We start from the raw sequence: 20,573 nt of genomic DNA on the forward strand, positions 1-20,573 counted from the left end.
TAACAATTTTTAAAGTTCCTAACACCATTAAGCAATGACACATCTCAATAATAAAACAGTGCCGTTGCAAAAGAAAATTTTATCCTCCAAAGCTTTAGCAAATATAATTGAACACTGGATTCTATATTTTTTATGTCACCCTTATACACCTTGGTTTTTCCACAGTAACAAACCCCGAAACACTAATGCTTTGGGTAAAAGTTTAAATTTTAAGAAAAGTTACAAGTTCATTTCATGAAATGACTGCTAAACTAGTATGAAGGATAAAAATAGACCCAAAAAAACAGATAATAGCAAAACACACTAAATTTCTAACAGTTCACCAGCACAAATCTGCAGACCCATAAAGTAATAAGGGGCCTTGATCATATCCTTCTGCTTTTTCAAGCACAACACACTTTCTATAACTTACGAGTGCCAAATATCTGTTTGATTCCTTAAAAAAACAGAGTCCAGGAGCTCAGTGTTAAAGTGTAATGAATTTAATTTTACATGCCTTTTGAAGAATACAACTGAGTCAGAAAACAACTAAACAATTCAAGGCTGATGGTATGGCAAAAGAAAATTGAGATAGAAAAGGAAAAGTATTTAGGTCAAAGCTACTATTACACACATAATGGAATATACACAAAAAAAATTAAGGAAGTAGAAATCATGGAGAGTATTTGTTAACCAGCTAGTGCTTCTGATAGTTCCCCCAAATAAGCCTACCTAATATACAATTTTTGTAGTTCTTTATCTTATTAACCGTGCTAATACTAAAACCAAACCGTTTTACCTAAGCACTCTTCTCTGGAGAGTCTATGTGTGGTAGTAGGAAGTGAAGGAGAAAACCAGCTTAGCAGACTCCCTGTGTTACAGGCTGTGTCCTACATAACCTTTTGAATGCATGACCTTTAAGTTGTTGAAGGTTGCCTCAGAATTTGGCTCAGTTTGATGGAAACATCTGTTCCCCTTGCAGGTATACTGTAAGGACTTTTTTCTCAGTTGGATTCAGAACACAGCAAGTGAGCCCTTGTCTGTCCAATCATGCAGACCCCAACACTTGTAAATCAAGTTCTGGGAGGACAACAGCAGGTCCACATTCCGTCACCCTTTCTCAGCCAGCTAGGCCAACTGACTGCTGTGAGAACTGCTCTTATCATGTCATCAAATCGAAACATGTTGAGATGAGGGACTGTAAGAGGCATCTGCAGAATTCCCAAAATGTAGTGACTTTGGAACATTGACAGATGCATCTGTCATTTTATACCTTCAACTAACCTGATGTCCACTGGCCCGACACAGCAAAGCTGTCCAAGATCGATTCCAATTCTTTCACGTTATTTTCACATGTCTCTACTAGAAAGGCCTGGTGCTTCTTAGCCTTTTAATTAAGAAAACAATTACACATAATAAGGTCACGTATTATAAGAGCTGCAGATTTGTGTGAGCATATATAGCACTGTTAACAACCTAAAAATTACTCCATTCAAATCCATTATTAATAAACCTCCTTCTGTCTTAATCAGACCTTTTACTTGGTTTAATGTAACTCTGTATAAGGTTTCGGTAACAATATACTGACGCCTTAGTGCCTGGCACTATTTTATACATAATAATCCTTTTTATCCTCACAGCAATCCATGAGGGAAGGGCTATTATTATCCCAACTTTACAGATAAGAAAACTGAGACAAAGAGGAATTAGGAAACACTTTAAAAGATCAAGGTTGCAGTATGTGGCAAATTGCCAGATGGTGGTCAAAAGTGAATACAGTATGACCATGCAGAAGGAACCGCAGAGGTCTACTCAGGAGGTAACGGTAGTGTAGGCTAGGGTCTGGGCTGTGAAAAGGAAACGGCGGGGGAGGGGCCAGAATACTTAGAAGATGGAACAGCCAGGCCCTTGGTGACACTGCATTGGGTTAGACTACACTGATCGGATTAAATTGGATTAGATTTAGGAATACTACATCTAAAACTAATGATGTAATGTATGGGGATTAACATAACAATAAAAAATTTTTTTAAAAAAATTGGATTAGATTTAATTGGATCAGACGGGATAGAACTGATGAGGTTGGGTAGATGCTCAGGTAAAAGGAAGAGTCAAGAGTGATCCCAAGTTTCAGGCTAGAAGAACTGGCAGATTTCAGTAGTACAGTGAGAACAATGGTGGTAGAGGTCTTATTTTGGGTGTTTTTATTTACTTCCTTGCTTTTGGCAGAGAGTACAAAATCATGAATTCTGTTTCAATCACATTCCATTGGAAATACCTTTAAGACACTCACAGTACCAGCACAATGCAAGGCAAATAAGAGGTCCTAAATAAATATATTCGAATTAACAAAGAACAAATAAAATAGAAAAATATGGGAGGCAGCTGGACATAATGGTACAAAGCTCAGAAGAGAAGTCAGTAATGGGTCTGGGCGTCACCTACAGATACCACCTGAGGCTTGCCTGGAGAGCGTTTGGCAGGAAGAGAAAAGAGCCTAGGACAAGGCCTTGAGGAACTCCAGAGCGCAACTAATGAATCATTGAACACTACATCAAAAACTAATGATGTACCACCACATGGTGGCTAACTGAATATAATTTTTAAAAAGTTAGAAAAGAAAAAACCAGCAAAGCAGATTGAAAAAAGAGGAAGAAAAACAGAAAAGTATAGTGTCATGAAAACCGAGAACACTTGAAGGACAGAATTGTCAATTATGTCAATGTCACAGAATATTCAAGCAAAATGGAGACTAAGAAGTATTCAATGGACTTAGAGGTCATTGGTGACCTTGATGAAATCTGTTATAACTCAGACTGGAATAGGTTGAAGAAACAGTAAGCCTGAATTTTTTTTTGTCCTAATTGAGTGAGAGATAAGTCAGTGGAAATAGGAAGTTTAGACAACCCCTTCCTGGTAAGAAGGGAAGGAGAAATAAAGGGAAGTAACTGGAAAGAAGAATGAGGTTGAAGAAGAGTTTTGTTTTGTTTTTTTCAGTACATGAGAAACTCAAGCGTATTTCAAAGCTGATGAGGTGGGGGCACCTGGGTGGCTCAGTCAGTCAAGCGTCTGCCTTTGGCTCAGATCATGATCCTGGGGTCCTGGGATCAAGTCCTGCATCAGGCTCTCTGCTTGGCGAGGAGCCTGCTTCTCCCTCTCCCTCTGCTTGTCACTCCCCCTGCTTGTGTGCACTCACTCTCTTTCTCTCTGTCAAATTAATTAATTAATTATCTCTAAAAGCCAATGAGGTGAAAGCACTAGTGAAAGAGTACTTACAGATCCAGAAGAAATGGTAGAAGAGATAATACAGGACAAAATTATATCCTTAAAACATATAAAATGAATAATGCTTTCTTAGATGTCTGTTCTACGATCACATTTTTCAGAAAAGCTATCCACTTCACCTCCCTGACGATATCAATTCTATTAGATTCTTCGCAGCAATTATCACAGTCATGGTTCTACATGTATTTGAATTGGTCTTTTGTTAGTGTCCATCTCATATAATTTAAGCTCCATGAGGGGAGATATGGTGGGGTTTTTGTCCTCCTCAGTGTATTCTCAGAACCTAGCCAATACCGAGTATCAAAAGCAATAGTTAAATCACAGCTTTTATATAAAACGAGTATCAAAAGCAATAGTTAAATCACAGTTTTTATATAAAATACATAGTACATATGTATAATTTTGAATTCAAATAGGATCATAATATACATGCTGCTAGATAATTCACTTTTCTATTCTTATTCTGCCTTTGACATCATTCCACAAATTTTTTAGTTTCATAGTACTCCATTGTTTAGATGTACCATTAATTAATTTAACCAGTCCACTACTGTTAAAATTTACAGTATTTTTTGCTATTAGTGATAATAGTACAATAAACATCCTTGTATGTGTGCTCATATATCTTTGCATAAACATGCAAGTATACCTACTCAATAAAATGTTAGAAATAGATCTGATGGGTAAAAGGGTATGTACACCTATTTTCAGACAATTATTACCAAATTGCTCTCCAAAGAGTCCTACCAATGTACACTACCACATACAGTATAAGTACTTATTTCTCAATATCTTCCCAATGGTAAGCATTAGCAACTTATTTTAATGTGCATTTTTTTAATTTTAACTAAGATTAAGGATCTTTTCATATGTTGACTAGCCACCTGTACCTTTTCTCCTGTGAACGCCTTTTCACATCACCTGCCCATTTTTACACTACACTGTCTGTATTAACCTTAGTGATTTACAATAGTCCTTTCTAAATTATGGAAAAAATCCCTTTGTCATACATGTTGCAAATCATTATTGCCAATTTGTCACTCGCCTTCTAACTATATTCATAAAAACAAAATTGAATTTTTTTAAGTGACCAAATTTATCAGTAATTTGTTTTGGAACTTCTAGATTTTGTGTCAGACTTTCTTTACTCCAAGATTATAAAATACTTAATTCTCTTTTTCTTCCAGTGCTTTTTCACCTTTTTTTTTATGGTTCTTTGATCAATCTAGAATTTGTTTAATATAAGCAATATGGCAGGGACTTAGTTATATTATTTCCTCTTATGTATATCCAGTTATGTGAAAACTCTGGGATAATTTATATCTCTAAAACACTGATTTGGGGGCGCCTGGGTGGCTCAGGTGGTTAAGCGTCTGCCTTTGGCTCAGGTCATGATTCCAGGGTCCTGGGATCAAGCCCCGCATCGGGCTCTCTGCTCAGGGAGGTGGGGGGTTGCTTCTCCCTCTGCAGCTCCCCCTGCTTGTGCTCTCTTGCTCTCTCTCTCTCAAATAAATAAATAAAATCTTTTAAAAAAATAAAACACTGATTTGGCATACTGTGATATTTTGATTTATAGTAAGAAATATAGATCTGGTCTTCATCCATGGTTCCTGGCACATAGCTCCTAAAACCCTTGTAATTTCCTTTCTAAGAGCCACAAGTCCATCTTTTATTATAATATTTAGTTTTGTTCCCAGTTCCTGAAATAACTTCAGAGTCATAAAGGTGAAAGGGATGTCTTTTGTTATTCACAGCAATCTCCTTTAACCACACCTCACTTTATGTTAATACCCGAGAGGGCAGTGGGTCCATGGGCATGCACACAGCCTGACAGACTGTTAGGGATGACTGTGGTATGTTATTTAAGGTTCAGTCAGTCTTTGGTTGTGTGTAAGGCCTTTGTGCCAGTGAGGCTTCCACTCTGTTGATGCATCTGCATGTAGCTTGGGGCATGCTTTCAGGTCTGCCCCACATCCTGCTTTGATTGCTCCTGAATGGATGCAGCCTACCACATGCACATAGCCTTCCCAACCCCCCACTCAACTGTGACCCCGTGAGGGCTCCTCTTGGCTGTCTCTTTCTCTAGTTCTCTCTTTTAAACTTCTGGCTTCCGGGTTATTTTATTCTATCATAGAGGTACCAGGTTGCTCTTAATTGCTCTTCACCAAGATTTGTCTTGTTTTCCACAATGCCCTTCAATGTGTTCTCCACTCTCTAGTCCAAGTAAGCTCAGTCTCCTCAAGCAGAGGAGACTCTTTCCCCTTAAAACCAGCCTGCCTTTCCTCCTGGGCAGAACACTTATGCCACCCAAGTCCAAACTTGGGGGTGGAGACCCACTTTTTCCACAGCAACAATTCTGTTCTCTAAGTAGCCATTGGGGGGTTGCAATCCCTGGTCTTCTGGGACAGGAGCAGTTGGCCCCAATTTTCTTGGCCTGCCAAGACTGGGGTAGAGCTTCTACATTACAAGTGAGGTCTGGGTGGAGGAAGAGCAATCTGGTCCTCTCACCCAGGCCTGCCTGGAATAGAATTGCTGCAACACAGGGCTCTAAGGGATGAGATATTCCAGCAGTTTGCCTCTCCCAGGAAGAAAGCATAGCCCCAGCCTGAAAGCCAAGGAGAGAGGAAGCGCCCATCTTCTTGGCTACAGCCGCCCAGGGTACAGCTTCTGTAACAGGGAGCAGGGTGCAAAGGGGATTATGGAACAGAACATCACTCAAATGCCACAGATTCTCACAGCTCTTACTGAAAATTAGAGAAGTCTCTGCTCAGATCTTTTGTCCATTTTTCAAGTGGATTTTATTATTAAATTATAAGAGGTCTTCATATATCTTGGATAAAATTCCTTTATCAGATACATGATCTACAAATATTTTCTCTCATTCTGTGAGCTGTCTTTTTATTTTTCTGATGCTGTCCTTTAAAGTCTTTTAATTTTGATGATTAGTAGATTTACTTAAATGATATTTTCTCCTTTGCCCTTGGGACAATTTCCAGAGCTTTATATGATTGTTGTTGTTTTTTTTAATTTTTCATCAGTGAAATTATTGTTTTGCTAGGTAGAGAGTTCACTAAGCTCCTTATACCATCATTCCAGAGGTTCTTCCTTACAATATGTTTTAATATCCTAAAGGTTTAGTGTCCTAGGTCTTCTTATTCAGTATTTTCCTAGTATTATCATATAATTATATCTCCAAAAGAACACCAGCATCATATTCACAAGTTACATGCAAACTCACACACACAAAAATTCCCCTCTGTTACTTCTATATATATATATATATATATATATATATATATATATATATACTATCTTTAATTCTCCTCAAAAACCCTGCACAGTCAAGATTATTAGCACAAATGAGCAAACAGATTCAGAAGGATAATATCACTAAAGGTCACACAACTATTATGAGATAGGGCTGGGAATGAAACCCAGATCAATCTGTCTCCAAAATATATGTCGAAGGAGGCTAAGTCTTCATTAATATCAAAGGATTAAAAATTTACAGAAATATAAATGTAAAAAGCCAGACAAATTATGTACTTGGAGTGAGCTTAAGAAAAGCGTTCAGTTAAATTTCTAGTCAACAATAATTCTTCTCTTCTCAAGTATAGGGCTCAATCCTGACTAAAAGATGAGTTATAATTTCAACACCATTACAGTTTAAAACCAAATTTCAGGGCACGTGAGTGGCTCAATCATTAAGCGTCTGCCTTCGGCTCAGGTCATGATCCCAGGGTCCTGGGATGGAGCCCCACATTGGGCTCCCTGCTGAGCGAGAAGCCTGCTTCTCCCTCCCCCACTCTCCCTGCTTGTGTTCCCCCTCTCGCTGTGCCTCTCTCTGTCAAATAAATAAATAAAATCTTAAAAAAATAAATAAATTTTTTAAAAAATTAAAAAAAATAAACCAAATTCCAGGTCAAATTAGCCAGGAAACACTAACTAATGTAAAATTTTTCAAAAAAATAAAGAAGAGGTTTGAATGACAAGGCTTAAAAAGAATTAACTAACCTAAAAGTTGTTATTATATTCATAATTAACAGTATTATAATTTTCTACAAAGATATCTGGCTAATAGCCTTTTTTTTTTTTTTTTAAAGATTTTATTTATTTATTTGACAGAGAGAGACACAGCGAGAGACGGAACACAAGCGGGAGTAGGAGAAGGAGAAGGAGGCTTCCCGCCGAGCAGGGAGCCCGATGTGGGGCTCAATCCCAGGACCCTGGGATCATGACCTGAGCCGAAGGCAGACGCTTAATGACTGAGCCACCCAGGCGCCCCTGGCTAATAGTCTTTTAATACAGATTCGACTTAGATTTAATAACTAGGTTTATTAACCAACTACTGACAAGAAAAACTGTCATTGTTTTACAGTTGACAATTTTTCTTCCCAATAAATCGTTTTGGCTTTATAAATGAAGCTTTCACTCTTCATTCATATAGCAAAAGTGATTGGACTTTTCTGAAATGTGGATTGCACTCATATTTAAATTTTATTCTCAAAGCTGTTAGTTCTCTTAATAGTTCTTTGATGTGCAAAAAAATTCTAGAATGAAAACAGAATTTATCTGCTAAGTAAACAAACTGTTGGGTTGAAAAGAAAGTGCCAAGCAAGAACAAAATACTAAGTTTCTAATTTTTGATTAACATTTTTTATCATCTGACATAAAGAGTAGGTTTAGGTTAAATGTTACATTGTTGATTTAAGAAATTCTATAATTCTAAACATCCACAGAAGTTTAAAAGGCAAAACTATAGGATAAGGGGCGCCTGGCTGGCTCAATTGGTTAGGCAACCAACTTTTGATTTTGGCTCAGGTCATGATCTCAGGGTCTTGGAGTCGAATTCCCGGAGCCCCAAGTTGGGCTCTGCGCTCAGCAGGGAGTCTGCTAGAGATTCTCTCTCTCTCTCCCCTGCCCCTCCCCCACTCATCCTCTCTCTCTCCGCCCCCCCCAATAAAAATAAATAAATAAATCTTTCAAAAAAAAAACCTGTAGGATAAAAGGACCCACTTCTTTTTGCCTTGGACATAATCCACATGAAGAGTTTTTACCCTAGCAATAAAAGCCTCTTTATGCTCTGTTGGGTAACCAGATGATGTTTAGATTAACATTTATTGATTACTCGCCATGAACCAAGGACTACTTTAGATGTCATAATGAATCTACAACCAGTGTAGACAGGGGACTAAAAATATAAAAATATTCAAAGAAAGTACAGGAAAATGTGTGACTGACAGACCTTAATGTATTTTAAGAGGAGTCAAGGTTGTTTATAAAATACCTTCAACCAGAAAGCACAATGAGATGACAAAGACCTATATTATATTTCCACCCTGGTATACCATATCTCACACACTGCTAAAATGAATGAATTTCTGGCTTAATCTAATGTGTCTTCTCTTTGTTTCTTTCATATCTTTCTTTGACCCTACAAAGACACATCCCTCACTTTTTTACTAACCATGCATGAATATCACAAATGGATATGCATGTAAATAAAAATTTCTAAAACCAGCTCTTGAAAAAATATATAAAAAGATTATGCAAATATTCCTATCTAGAAATTGGCAAATGGGCGCTGCTGATCTGCAGTGGAGAAAGTTGACTCAAGCCCTAAATAACAGTAAAAGTAGTTAAGGGACACTGCTAATAAGGTTAAAAAGAGTAGAAAAAACAAATAAGTAAAAAAATAAATACTTTTATTTAATCAGTAAGTTTTTTAAATGAAATTTGCACTTTAAACATAGGTTGAACTTTTGTAGCAGTGATACATAATCCTTATAATTTCTGAACATTTTTTAACTCAAGTAAGCTTTAAAATCTTTGATTCAAATATATTTTAAGCCATTATGAAGGAATTCTGAGTAAAAATGGGGGAGCATCAGAACCTATAATCAGCATCACATACTTGGTCTCACCTTTTCATCATATCTTCCACCTAAAAACCATTACATACTCAGTGCATTTGTAGGACACAAGGAGTCTGCTCGGCTGAACTGAATTTGATCTGGTCAGCTTTCATGGTCATCCCTATCTGCAGCTTCCCTCAATCCTATTAATGATAACTAGTATCTCTTACTTCTTCATAAAAGTTTACTATTTCTTTCCCTCCTTGTTTTGCTTGCCTATGCTCCTTCCATGGATGTCAGTATTCTGTGGTCCCAACTGCTTATATCATAAGATGAAATGCCATCCTCCTTTACGTGGCTTTACAATTAGTTTATTTTTCTATAGATGCTACTCTCCAGTCTGAATATGGACCTTGACAGATAAACATCTCTTTCTCTATTTCTCTCTCTGTCTCTGTCTCTCTCTCTCTTTCACACACACACACACACACACACACACACACACACATTTTATTTTTTTCCAGGTCAAAGATGAGATTGAATATTCAAAACTTAATCATTTATATAAGAATAAATTTCAAAAAAAGGAAAAAAATAAATTTCAAAAAGCTTACTGAAAAAGACTTATGCCCACATTATAAATTTAGAAAGCCAGCCATATAATGACCATTTAAACACACAGATACACATATACACACTTGGTGAGTACTATTTAATAGTTATAAATTTTTAAGGGCCACTAAGAAAGACAGAAAGTGATTTTTATATTAGCAAAAACAATGTTCATATACAAATACTACTCCTATTCTGGAGGAATCAATTATTTTTTAGTAAAAAATCAGAATAGAATATTTATTAGCCTATAAGTTTTGAATACCTCCTGCAAAATCAGAGACATGTCATTCTAAAGCAAATCTAACAGATCATTTGAAGCAAAAATATTATCAAGAAACATTAACTTTACCACAAAGTATAGCAATCAAAGTGCTTTCCAAAATCTTATCTAATGCTAGCAATCATTGTATTATATAATCATTTAAACCCCCAAAGTATAGGGAAAAAACATACACTTGACCATTTTCAATCACAAGTTCTTTAGAGAATAAAATATTCTTTGAACAAAACCTCATGAGAACTAGAATTCCCTTTTCAATATATGGTCTCTCCTAGAGCTGTAACTAAATATTACTGAGTGGCAGAAAAACAAATCTCAAGAAATGATGGACTTAAAAAAATTTCATTGTAGAAAGCACAAAGCAAATCCTAATAATACCAATTTTAAAATGATAGCTCCCCTGCTTCGAGAGAAGCAAATATAAATACTCACAGTAATGACTAAAAGACCCAACTGGATATGTTGAGCCTCTGATGGACTTTAATAAGCATAACCACTAAGCAACTTAAATTAGAAAGTCAGTTTTATTTAGTAGTTGATTAAATCATTATTAAATTCATAGATTGTGAAATTAATAGTTCAATTTTAATCAAAACTTTTTAAAGTCAAATTCGATAGTGTATAAGACAGAACACAAAACTAATTTTGTTAAATCTTTAGATGTCCTCTATTTAAATTCTATTAATTCTATGGCATTAAATATAATAACAACATGCCATTCATTTACCAATCATATCTTTCAAACCCATACATTGAATAGGAGATTTTTCATTAATATAAAAGTAAAATTAAAGTCATCTGGGGGCACCTGGGTGGCTCAGTCAGCTAAGTGTCTGCCTTCGGCTCAGGTCATGAACTCGGGGTCCTGGGATCGAGCCCCCGCTTCTCCCTCTCCCTCTGCTCCACCCCAATGCTTGTGCTCTCTCCCTCCCTCTCTCTCTCTCAAATAAATAAATAAAATCTTTAAAATATAATAAAATGAAGGGGGGAAATCGGAGGGGGAGACGAACCATAAGAGACTATGGACTCTGAGAAACTGAGGGTTCTAGAGGGGAGGGGGGTGGGGGGGATGGGTTAGCCTGGTGATGGGTATTAAAGAGGGCACGTACTGCATGGAGCACTGGGTGTTTACGCAAACAATGAATCATGGAACACTACCTCAAAAGCTAATGATGTTATGTATGGTGATTAACATAATAAAATAAAATTTAAAAAAAATTTTACAGGTTGTAAGATCAGACACACACACACAAAAAAAATATAATAAAATTTTAAAAAGCCATCTGGGTTTATATTTCTTAAATACCAACAAAGGACTCAACATACTCAGTTTGGACCTTTCCAAAATTATGTTCTATATTTGTATTATATCTCCCAAAACAGGGGAGCTATCACTTTCCAACTGGTTTATTAACACTTCATGTATCCTGACCCCTTCCAGCTCTAAAAAGCTTAGTTACACACTTAGTTATACTAAGTTATACAACTATTATTTTTAAGTCTCAAAACTTCCTGAAGTCTTTGCATATTATTAATAACCCCATGATCTCACTAGTAAACCTAGAGGAAAGTGGCTTTAATTTTCTCTTGCAATGCAACAGAGAATATAAAGACTAAGACTTGAATAATGACCATGAACATGACCTAGACTGGAAAACAAGCTGTTACCTCAAAGGGAGAGAAAAATTATCCATAGGTAATTTATGCTTCCCAACTATATTCTATAAAATGCTTAAACTATTATGTTCAAAAGACATATAAGTGTGGGAAATACACACTGAAGTACATGGGATCATGAGATGTCATTAAAACAGTTTCATTTCCAAAAGCAAAAGGTAAAATCTTCCTCTTAAGTCATTTTCTCTTCAGTCAAAACCAATTATGAATTCAAAGCAAATATAATAATAGCCAGCTTTAAGGATACAAAATTAGAAAAACTCGATTTTTTTATGGTTCCAAATTTTTAATTTGACAGATTTCTCTTTTGAGAAAAATTTTTGAAAAACTTTCCCACCACCCTAAAGCCACTAATCTATTGGGAAAAAAAACAATAAAGGATATGTACAAGAAAAATATATTTAGGAAAAGTGCTAGATGAATTTTTTATAAAAAAGAAAAACACTGTACTTACTATGTAAAGTAACAGTATTTTCATTAAATAAAATTTCATTAAATAATTCTTAAATTTCATATTATGGCCAGGTAAAGTGATAGAGAACAACAGTTCTAATCAGAAAACAGAACAAGTTAGAAAGCTCATTATAGGGAATGGGGGGAAAAAAGAGGAGCAAAAGAAACAAAGATGGAAGAAAATAAGACATAAAGCTATGGATTTAAGAGACATGAAAAATACGAAAGTATAGTTAGGTTAAAGCATATAAAACTGTAGAACACTTAGGTGCAACCTGAATCATCAGCTCTTCAGCAAGGAACTATTATTCACGGATCTGCAACATCCATCAAGCTTTGCAGAAACAATTAGTCTTCAATCTTCCACACTATGATCAGAACAATAGTGCTTCACAGGATGAGGCCCAAACAAGCCAACAGAGGTTGCCCATGAGCTGCAACTTGCCTTATTTCAGTCAGACCAATGTGCCAAATCGTAAAAGTTGAAAAAGAAAAACCTATTAGCACCAAGTGAAATTTTTTCATCACCAAGCACAGTACCCTCCATGGTGAATTAAGCCAATCTTCTTTTATTTGTATCTAGTCACTGGAATGCTAGAAGGCCAAATTAGGATGAATTCATGCAACCTATATTGGTGACTGTCTCCCCTGTGCATTCTTAGTTATAACTCTGGCTAACTTTCCAAATACAGGGTCTATAAGAAAGAAGACCAAATCCGTGACTCAGCTCAATGGCTCTGACATGTTTTTCTCCACCACTGATTCACCTCCTGAGCCAGGAGTCAAGAGGTAGGATAGCCCGTGAAATTTAGGGCAGCACCTAAGAGTGGACAGGCAATGAACAGAGAGCCCAAATCTCCTAAAACTCCACATCCAAAATACTCAAACTACAAATGCAACCAAACAGTGAACAATAATATCAGTCCCTGAATCAGAACACATTGAGTATCTTGGGTTGGATGAAGACCACATATAACATTAGATCATTTGAAAGGGATAGAGTTTAATTTGTAACCCATCACCACCTCTCCATCTGGGCAGCAGTGATTTGGTCACCACTTCCTAATATAACCCAGAGTGTCCACCTTTTTTTGACAGGAGAAAAAATATTCGTTTTCTTCAATAACTGATATCACTAAGAGTTGAAAGTGAAGTAGCCAAGTCTCTGCAGAAGGGATTCATGTGGGGATAAGACAAAGAAGACACGGGGTGTTACTCTAGATGCCATGCCCTCCCTCTTGGGATTCCCAGCAAACTGCAGAATAGCAGTGTGCTGCATCAACCAAATACATGCATCCAATGAATGTTTATGGGGGCAAGCACTATAGTGGAATCTTCGTACGTACAATAAATTACATTAACCTCAATGCATTCTCAATCTCTTGGGAGAGATAATACACATCAGATTTGGGTGAGTGTTATGCTAAACTATGATGAAGATGCTAACTGAGTATGAAAGAAACACAAAGTTGGGGGGCAACTGGTTGGCTCAATCAGTTAGGTGTCTGCCTTTGGCTCAGGTCATGATCTCAGGGTCCTGGGACTGAGCCCCATGTCAGGCTCCCTGCTCAGTGGGGTGTCTGCTTCTCCCTCTCCCTCTGCCCCTCTCCCCCAATTGTGCTATCTCTCTCTCTCTGCTCTCAAATAAATAAATAAAATCTTTAAAAAAATTTTTTAAAAAGAAACACAAAGTTGGGAAAAGGCAAAATTCTGACTAGGAGGATGGGAGAGTGGGGAAAGAGGGAATCATGGAAGGCTTCACAGATTGCAAGCTGTCAGAGTGGGGCATTACAGGATACATAGGAGTTTACTAATGGAACAAAAGAAAAGGAGCAGTTCAGTCCATGTGGGTCAAAAACATGAACAGCCTGAATGAAAGCAAGAAGATACAAAAATATACAATGTGTTTAGGAAGCCAAGAGCACCCTAGGGGGCTGAAGCAAGAGAGAGGACAGTAGACACAGAAGAAGCTGGAAGAATTAACATGAAGCCACAAAGAAAGGGGCCTTAGATTATATGGCAAGAAGCTGAACTTCATTCTGAAAACAACAAGGAGACATTGATGGTTGTTTAATAAAGTGAGGATGACAAGATCAGATCAATATCTCAGGAAGACAAATGTGGTGATGGTATGAAAGCTGGATGATTGGGGAATGGAAACAAAATGATCAGGTACAAAATGACTACAAAAGGGAGTCTTTGAAATCATTAGATCTATTGATTATAAACCCTGATCTCCCTCTCACCTAGGTAACAATGCACCAAGAAAAGAAAGAAAGAAAGAAAGAAAGAAAGAAAGAAAGAAAGAAAGAAAAAGAGGAAGGAAGGAAAGAAAACCCCTGAATAAATTCTAAAATAGTCTATAATTGAGTTTTCACTAATTCAATTGGTTTTCCCAATTTTTCTAAAGAAGAGAGGTTTTACTACATACATCTTTGTTGTAATCAGCATCTCTGGTTTTGAAATTTTACATCAATGGCACTAAAATTACTTTCATGCTATTATCTCATGGCATGTAGTGGGGGGAGGGGGGGGAAACCTGTTAAACATCAAATTTGACCCAATAAAGTAATTGCCATAGGGTTTTCTTTTTTATCCTTACCATTACAAGTTCTTCCTGTAATTCACTGCAACTTTTTTCATTATACTGGAGTCTCTTTGAAAGGTCTATAATTACTTTCTTCTGTTCCTCAATCTCTTCATTTAGTTTCTTGTTTTTGGAGACATACTCTCTTTCTAATCTGAAAAAAAGTGTTAGAGCAGGTTTTTCAAATATGGTTTTATAAGTCCTATTATAATGCTTTAACGTGACTGGCAGATGTATTATCTATCATGTTTTTGTGCCAAAGGCCACCTCTCATTTTTTTCAAACAAAAAGGATTGCATAGTCTTAAATGGAAGACTTTAAAGGAATAATACCTCACCCATTTCATTAGCAGATATTTTACTACGCCCAAGGTTATAAACAAAATCTATTTGGTTAGTGTTGATTTGGTCTCACCATTATTTTTGATGAACAAAACCCACCCACCATAGTTCAATTAGCTCAGAAACTGCCTCAAGACAGAAAACAGTTTCTATCAAACAATTTTCAAATTAAACTATAACATTAGAAACGGAACAAATGTTTTATTCCTGAATGTCCATGCAAGTGGAACTAATGTGATGGAGAATGGAAAATCCAAAAGAAAGAATCATCAAAAATCATTCACATTCACTGTGAAAACACATGAAATTCTTTACTTTTTGGGTTTTTTTCAAGTTTTTATTTAAATTCCACTTAGTTAACATACAGTGTAATATTAGTTTCAGGTGTAGAATTTAGTGATTCATCACTTCCATACAATACCCAGTGCTCATCACAAGTGCTTTCCTTAATGCCCATCACCCATTTAACCCATTCCCCTGCCCACCTCCCCCTCCCACCAGGAACCCTCAGTTTGTTCTCTATGGTTAAGAGTCTCTTATGGTTTGTCTCCCTCTCTTTTTTTCCCCCTATGTTCATCTGTTTTGTTTCTTAAATTCTACATATAAATGAAATCATATGGGGCACCTGGTGGCACTGTAGGTTGAGCATCTGACTCTTGGTTTCAGCTCAGGTCGTGATCTCAGGGTTGTGAGATCGAGCCCCACATCCGGTTCCATGCTCAGCACAGAGTCTGCTTGAGATTCTCTCTCCCTCCCCCTCTGCCCCTCCCATTCACACATGCTCTCGCTCTCGCTTTCTCTCTCTCTCTCAAATAAATAATCTTTTTTAAAAAAAAGAAAAAGAAGTTGCTACAGACGATGTCGAAGAGGTGACTATGTTCTCCTCTAGGATTTTGATGGTTTCCTGTCTCACTTTTTAAGTTTTTCATCCATTTTTAATTTATTTTTGTGTATGGTGTAAGAAGGTGGTCCAGTTTCATTCTTTTGCATGTGGCTGTCCAGTTTTCCCAACACCATTTGTTGAAGAGACTATCTTTTTTTCATTGGATTTTCTTTCCTGCTTTGTCAAAGATTTGTTGACCATCCAGTTGTGGGTTTTCTATTTCTGGGTTTCTGGGTTTTCTATTCTGTTCCATTGATCTATGTCTGTTTTGGAGCCAGTACCACACTGTCTTGATCCCTATAGCTTTTTAATATAACTTCAAGTCCAAAATTGTGATGCCCCCAGTTCTACTTCTCTTTTTCAAGATTTCTTTGAATATTCGGGGTCTTTTGTGATTCCATACAAATTTTAGGATTGTTTGTTCTAGCTCTGTGAAAAATGCTGGTGGTATTTTGATAGGGATTATATTAAATGTGTAGATTTCTTTGGGTAGGATAGACATTTTAACAATATTTGTTCTTCCAATCCATGAGAAGTGGAATGTTTTTCCATTTCTTTGTGTCATCTTTGATTTCTGTCTTAAAAGTGTTTTACAGTTTTCAAAGTTCATTAAGTTTAATCCTAGGTATCTTATGGTTTTTGGTATAATTGTAAATGGGATCGATTTCTCGATTTTTCTTTCTGCTGCTTCATTATTGGTGTATAGAAATGCAACAGATTTCTGAATGTTGATTTTATATCCTGAGACTTTACTGAATTCGTGTATCAGTTCTAGCAATTTTTTGGTGGAGTCTTTCAGGTTTTCTACATAGAGTATCATGTTATCTGTAAAGAGTGAATGTTTGACTTTCTTCCTTGCCGATTTGGATGTCTTTTATTTCTTTTTATTGTCCGGAGGCTGAAGCTAGGACTTCCAGTGAAAGAAGTGGTTAGATTAAATAACAGTGATAAGAATGTACATACCTATCTTGTTCCTGACCATATAGGAAAAGCTCTCAGTTTTTCCCTACTGAGGATGATATTAGCTGTGGGTTTTTCATATATGGTCTTTATTATGTTGAGGTGTGTTGCCTCTATCCCTACTTTGTTGAGGACTTCTCTCAAGAATGGATGCTGTACTTTGTCAAATGTTTTTTCTGTATCTATTGAGAAGATCATATGGTTCTTATCCTTTCTCTTATTAATGTGGTGTATCATGTTGATTGACTTGCAAATACTGAACCACCGTTACAACCCAGGAATAAATCCCACTTGATCGTGGTGAATGATTCTTTTAATTTAGTGTTGGATTCGATTTGCTAGTATTTTGTTGAGAATTTTTACATCCATGTTCATCAGGGATATTGGCCTGTAGATCTCTTTTTTAGTGGAGTCTTTTTCTGGTTTTGGAATCAGGGTAATGCTGACCTCATAGAATGAGTTTGGAAGTTTTCCTTCCATTTCTATTCTTTGAAATAGTTTGAGAAGAATAGGTATTAAGTTTTCTTTCAATGTTTGGTAGAATTCCCCTGTGAAGTCATCTGGCCCTGGACTTTTGTTTGTTGGAAGATTTTTGATTACTGATTCAATTTCTTTGCTGGTTATCAGTCTGTTCAATTTTTCTATTTCTCCCTATTTCAATTTTGGTAGTTTATATGTTTCTAGGAACTTACCCATTTCTTCCAAATTGTCCAATTTACTGACATACAATTTTTTCATAATATTCTCTTATAATTGTTTGTATTTCTGTGGTTTTGGTTGTTATTTCTCCTCTCTCATTCGTGCTTTTATTTATTGGTTCCTTTCTCTTCTTTTGGATAAGTCTGGTGATGGATTTATCCATTTTCTTAATTATTTCAAAGAACCAGCTCCTGGTTTCATTGAACTGTTCTACTGGGCTTTTTTTGTTTGTTTGTTTGTTTGTTTCTATATCATTTATTTCTGCCCTAATCTTTATTATTTCTCTTCTTCTGCTGGCCTTAGGCTTCATTTGTTGTTCTTTTTCTAGCTTCTTTAAGTATAAGATTAGGTTGCTTGAGATTTTTCTTGCTTCTTCAAGTTGGCCTGTATTGCTATATACTTCCCTCCTAGGACCACTTTTGCTACATCAAAGGTTTTGGACCATTGTGTTTTCATTTTCATTTGCTTCCACGTTTTTTTTTTTAATTTTTTCTTTAATTTCCTGGTTGACCCATCCATCCTTTAGTAGGATCTTCTTTAACCTCCATGTATTTGTGGTCTTTCTAGATTTTTTTCTTGTGGATCACTTCAAGTTTCATAGTGTTGTGGTTGGAAAATATGCATGAATGATACGATCTCAATCTTTTTGTACTTGTTGAGCCCTGATTTGTGACCTAGTATGTGATCTCTTCTGGAGAATGCCCCATGTGCACTTAAAAAGAATATGTATTCTGCCCTTTAGGATGATATGTTCTGAATGAATATATCTGTTAAGGCCATCTGGTCCAGTGTGTCATTAAAAGCCATTGTTCCCTTGTTGATTTTCTATTTAAATGATCTGTCTATTGATGTAAGTGGGATGTTAAGTCCCCTACTATTATTGTATTATTATGAGTTCCTTTATGTTTGTTATTAATTGTTTTATATATTTGGGTGCTCCCAAGTTGGGAGCATAAATATCCACAATTGTTAGATCTTCTTGTTGGACAGACCCCTTAATTATGATGTAATGCCCTTCTTCATCTCTTGTTACAGTCTTTGGTTTAAAATCAAGTCTGTCTGGGGGTGCCTGGGTGGTGCAGTTGGTTGAGCATCTGACTCTTAGTTTCAGCTCAGGTTGTGATCTCAGGGTCTTGGGATCAAGCCCCACATCGGGCTCTGCGCTCAGGGTGGAGTCTGCTTGGGATTCTCTCTCTCTCTCCCTCTGTTCCTCCTACTCATGCTCTCACTCTCTCTAAAATAAATAAATAAATCTTTTTTAAAAAATTTTTAATTAAAATAAATAAGTAAAATCTAGTTTGTCTGATATAAGTATGGCTCCTCTGGCCTTCTTTTGATGTGCTTTTGCATGATAAATGTTTTTCCTTCTGCTCACTTCCAATCTGCAGGTATCTTTGGGTCTAAAATGAGTCTCTTGGGGCACTTGGCGACTCAATTGGTAGAACATGCAATTCCTGATCTCAGAGCTGTAAGTTCGAGCCCATGTGGGGTGTAGAGATTACTTAAAAATAAAATCTTTTAAAAATAAAAAATAAATATAAAAGGAGTCTCTTGTAGGCAACATACAGATGGGTCATGTTTTTTTTATCCATTCTGACACCCTATGTCTTTTGATTGGAGCATTTAATCCACTTACATTCAGAGTAATTATTGATAGATATGAATTTGGTGCCACTTTATTCCTTGTTTTGTCATTGTTTCTGGAGATCTTCTCTGTTCCTTTCTAGTCTTTGTTGCTTTTGGTCTTTCTTTCCCACTAGAAGAGTCCCCTTTAATATTTCTTGCAGGGCTGGTTTAGTGGTCACAAACTCCTTTAGCTTTTGTTGTGTGGGAAACTCTTTATCTTTCCTTCTATTCTGAATGACAGCCTTGCTGGATAGATTATTCTTGACTGCAGATTTTTCCCATTCAGCATGTTGAATATATCATGCCCCTCTCTTCTGGCCTGCCAAGTTTCTGTAGAAAGATCTGCTGCTAACTTTATTGGTTTTCACTTATGTCTTGATGCTTTCAGGATTTTTTCTTTATTTCTATATTTTGCAAATTTAACTACACTATGTCTTGGTGTTGGCCTGCTTTTGTTGATTTTGATGGGAGTTCTCAGTGCCTCCGGGATTTGGATGTCTGTTTCCTTCCCCAGATTAGGGAAGTTTTCAGCTATAATTTCCTCAAGCAAACTTTCTGCCCCTTTTTCTCTCTCTTCTTTTTCTGGGACTCCTATGATATGAATGTTATTACACTTTTTGGAGTCACTGAGTTCCCTAAGTCTACTTCTGTGATCTAAGATTTTTCTTTCCCTCTTTTGTTCAGCTTCATTATTTTCCATAATTCTATTGTCTATATCACTTATTCCTTCCTCTGCTTCTTCCATCCTTTAGGTCATTACATCCAGTTGGTTTCGAATCTTGGTTATCACATTTTTATTTCAGCCTGATTTTTTTTTAGCTCTTTCATCTCTGCAGTAAGGGTCTCCCTGATTCTTCTATGCTTTTCTCAAGCCCAGCTACTATCCTTATGACTGTTGCTTTAAATTCAGGATCAGACTTTTATCTGTTTCAATTAGATCCTTGGCCATGACCTTATCTTGTTCTTTCTTTGGGGATGAATTCCTCCATCTTGGCATTTTGTCTAGGTCACTGTTTTCTTCTGTGTGTTAGGAAAGCCTGTTATGTTTCCTGCTTCTGAGAGTAATGGCCTTATAAAGAAGAGGTCATATAATGTCCAGGGCCTGGCGCTTCAGGAAGTATCTCTGGTGTGCTTTGGTTGCACTCTGCTGCTGTGTTTTGGTTGCTCTATCTCTCAGGTGAGTGGTCTGCCGAGTTTCTCCTTGCCTGCAGTGGGGAGTGTTTGGACCTTGGCCAGAGTATGGTGTGATTTAACTAGGTGTGCTCTGGTCTGCTTGTTAAGAAACCTGATGCTATTTCCACTAGAACTGAAGCTTTGAAGAACTCTATGGTCA

General features: G+C 36.6%; 1 protein-coding gene across 1 annotated transcript in view; it reads right to left on the reverse strand.

The window, feature by feature from the left end:
• CCDC171 (coiled-coil domain containing 171) overlaps positions 1–20,573 on the reverse strand; it is a 317,703-nt gene that overhangs the window by 211,844 nt on the left and 85,286 nt on the right. The window contains exons 9-10 of the mRNA XM_032392436.1: positions 14,747–14,885; positions 1,264–1,366 (exon numbers count right to left, since the gene is read on the reverse strand). Coding sequence (XP_032248327.1) covers positions 1,264–1,366; positions 14,747–14,885 — 242 coding nt within the window. The remainder of the gene's footprint in view (positions 1–1,263; positions 1,367–14,746; positions 14,886–20,573) is intronic.

The sequence above is a fragment of the Phoca vitulina genome, unplaced genomic scaffold, assembly GCF_004348235.1.
Source record: "Phoca vitulina isolate PV1807 unplaced genomic scaffold, GSC_HSeal_1.0 scaffold67, whole genome shotgun sequence".
NCBI lineage: Eukaryota > Metazoa > Chordata > Mammalia > Carnivora > Phocidae > Phoca > Phoca vitulina.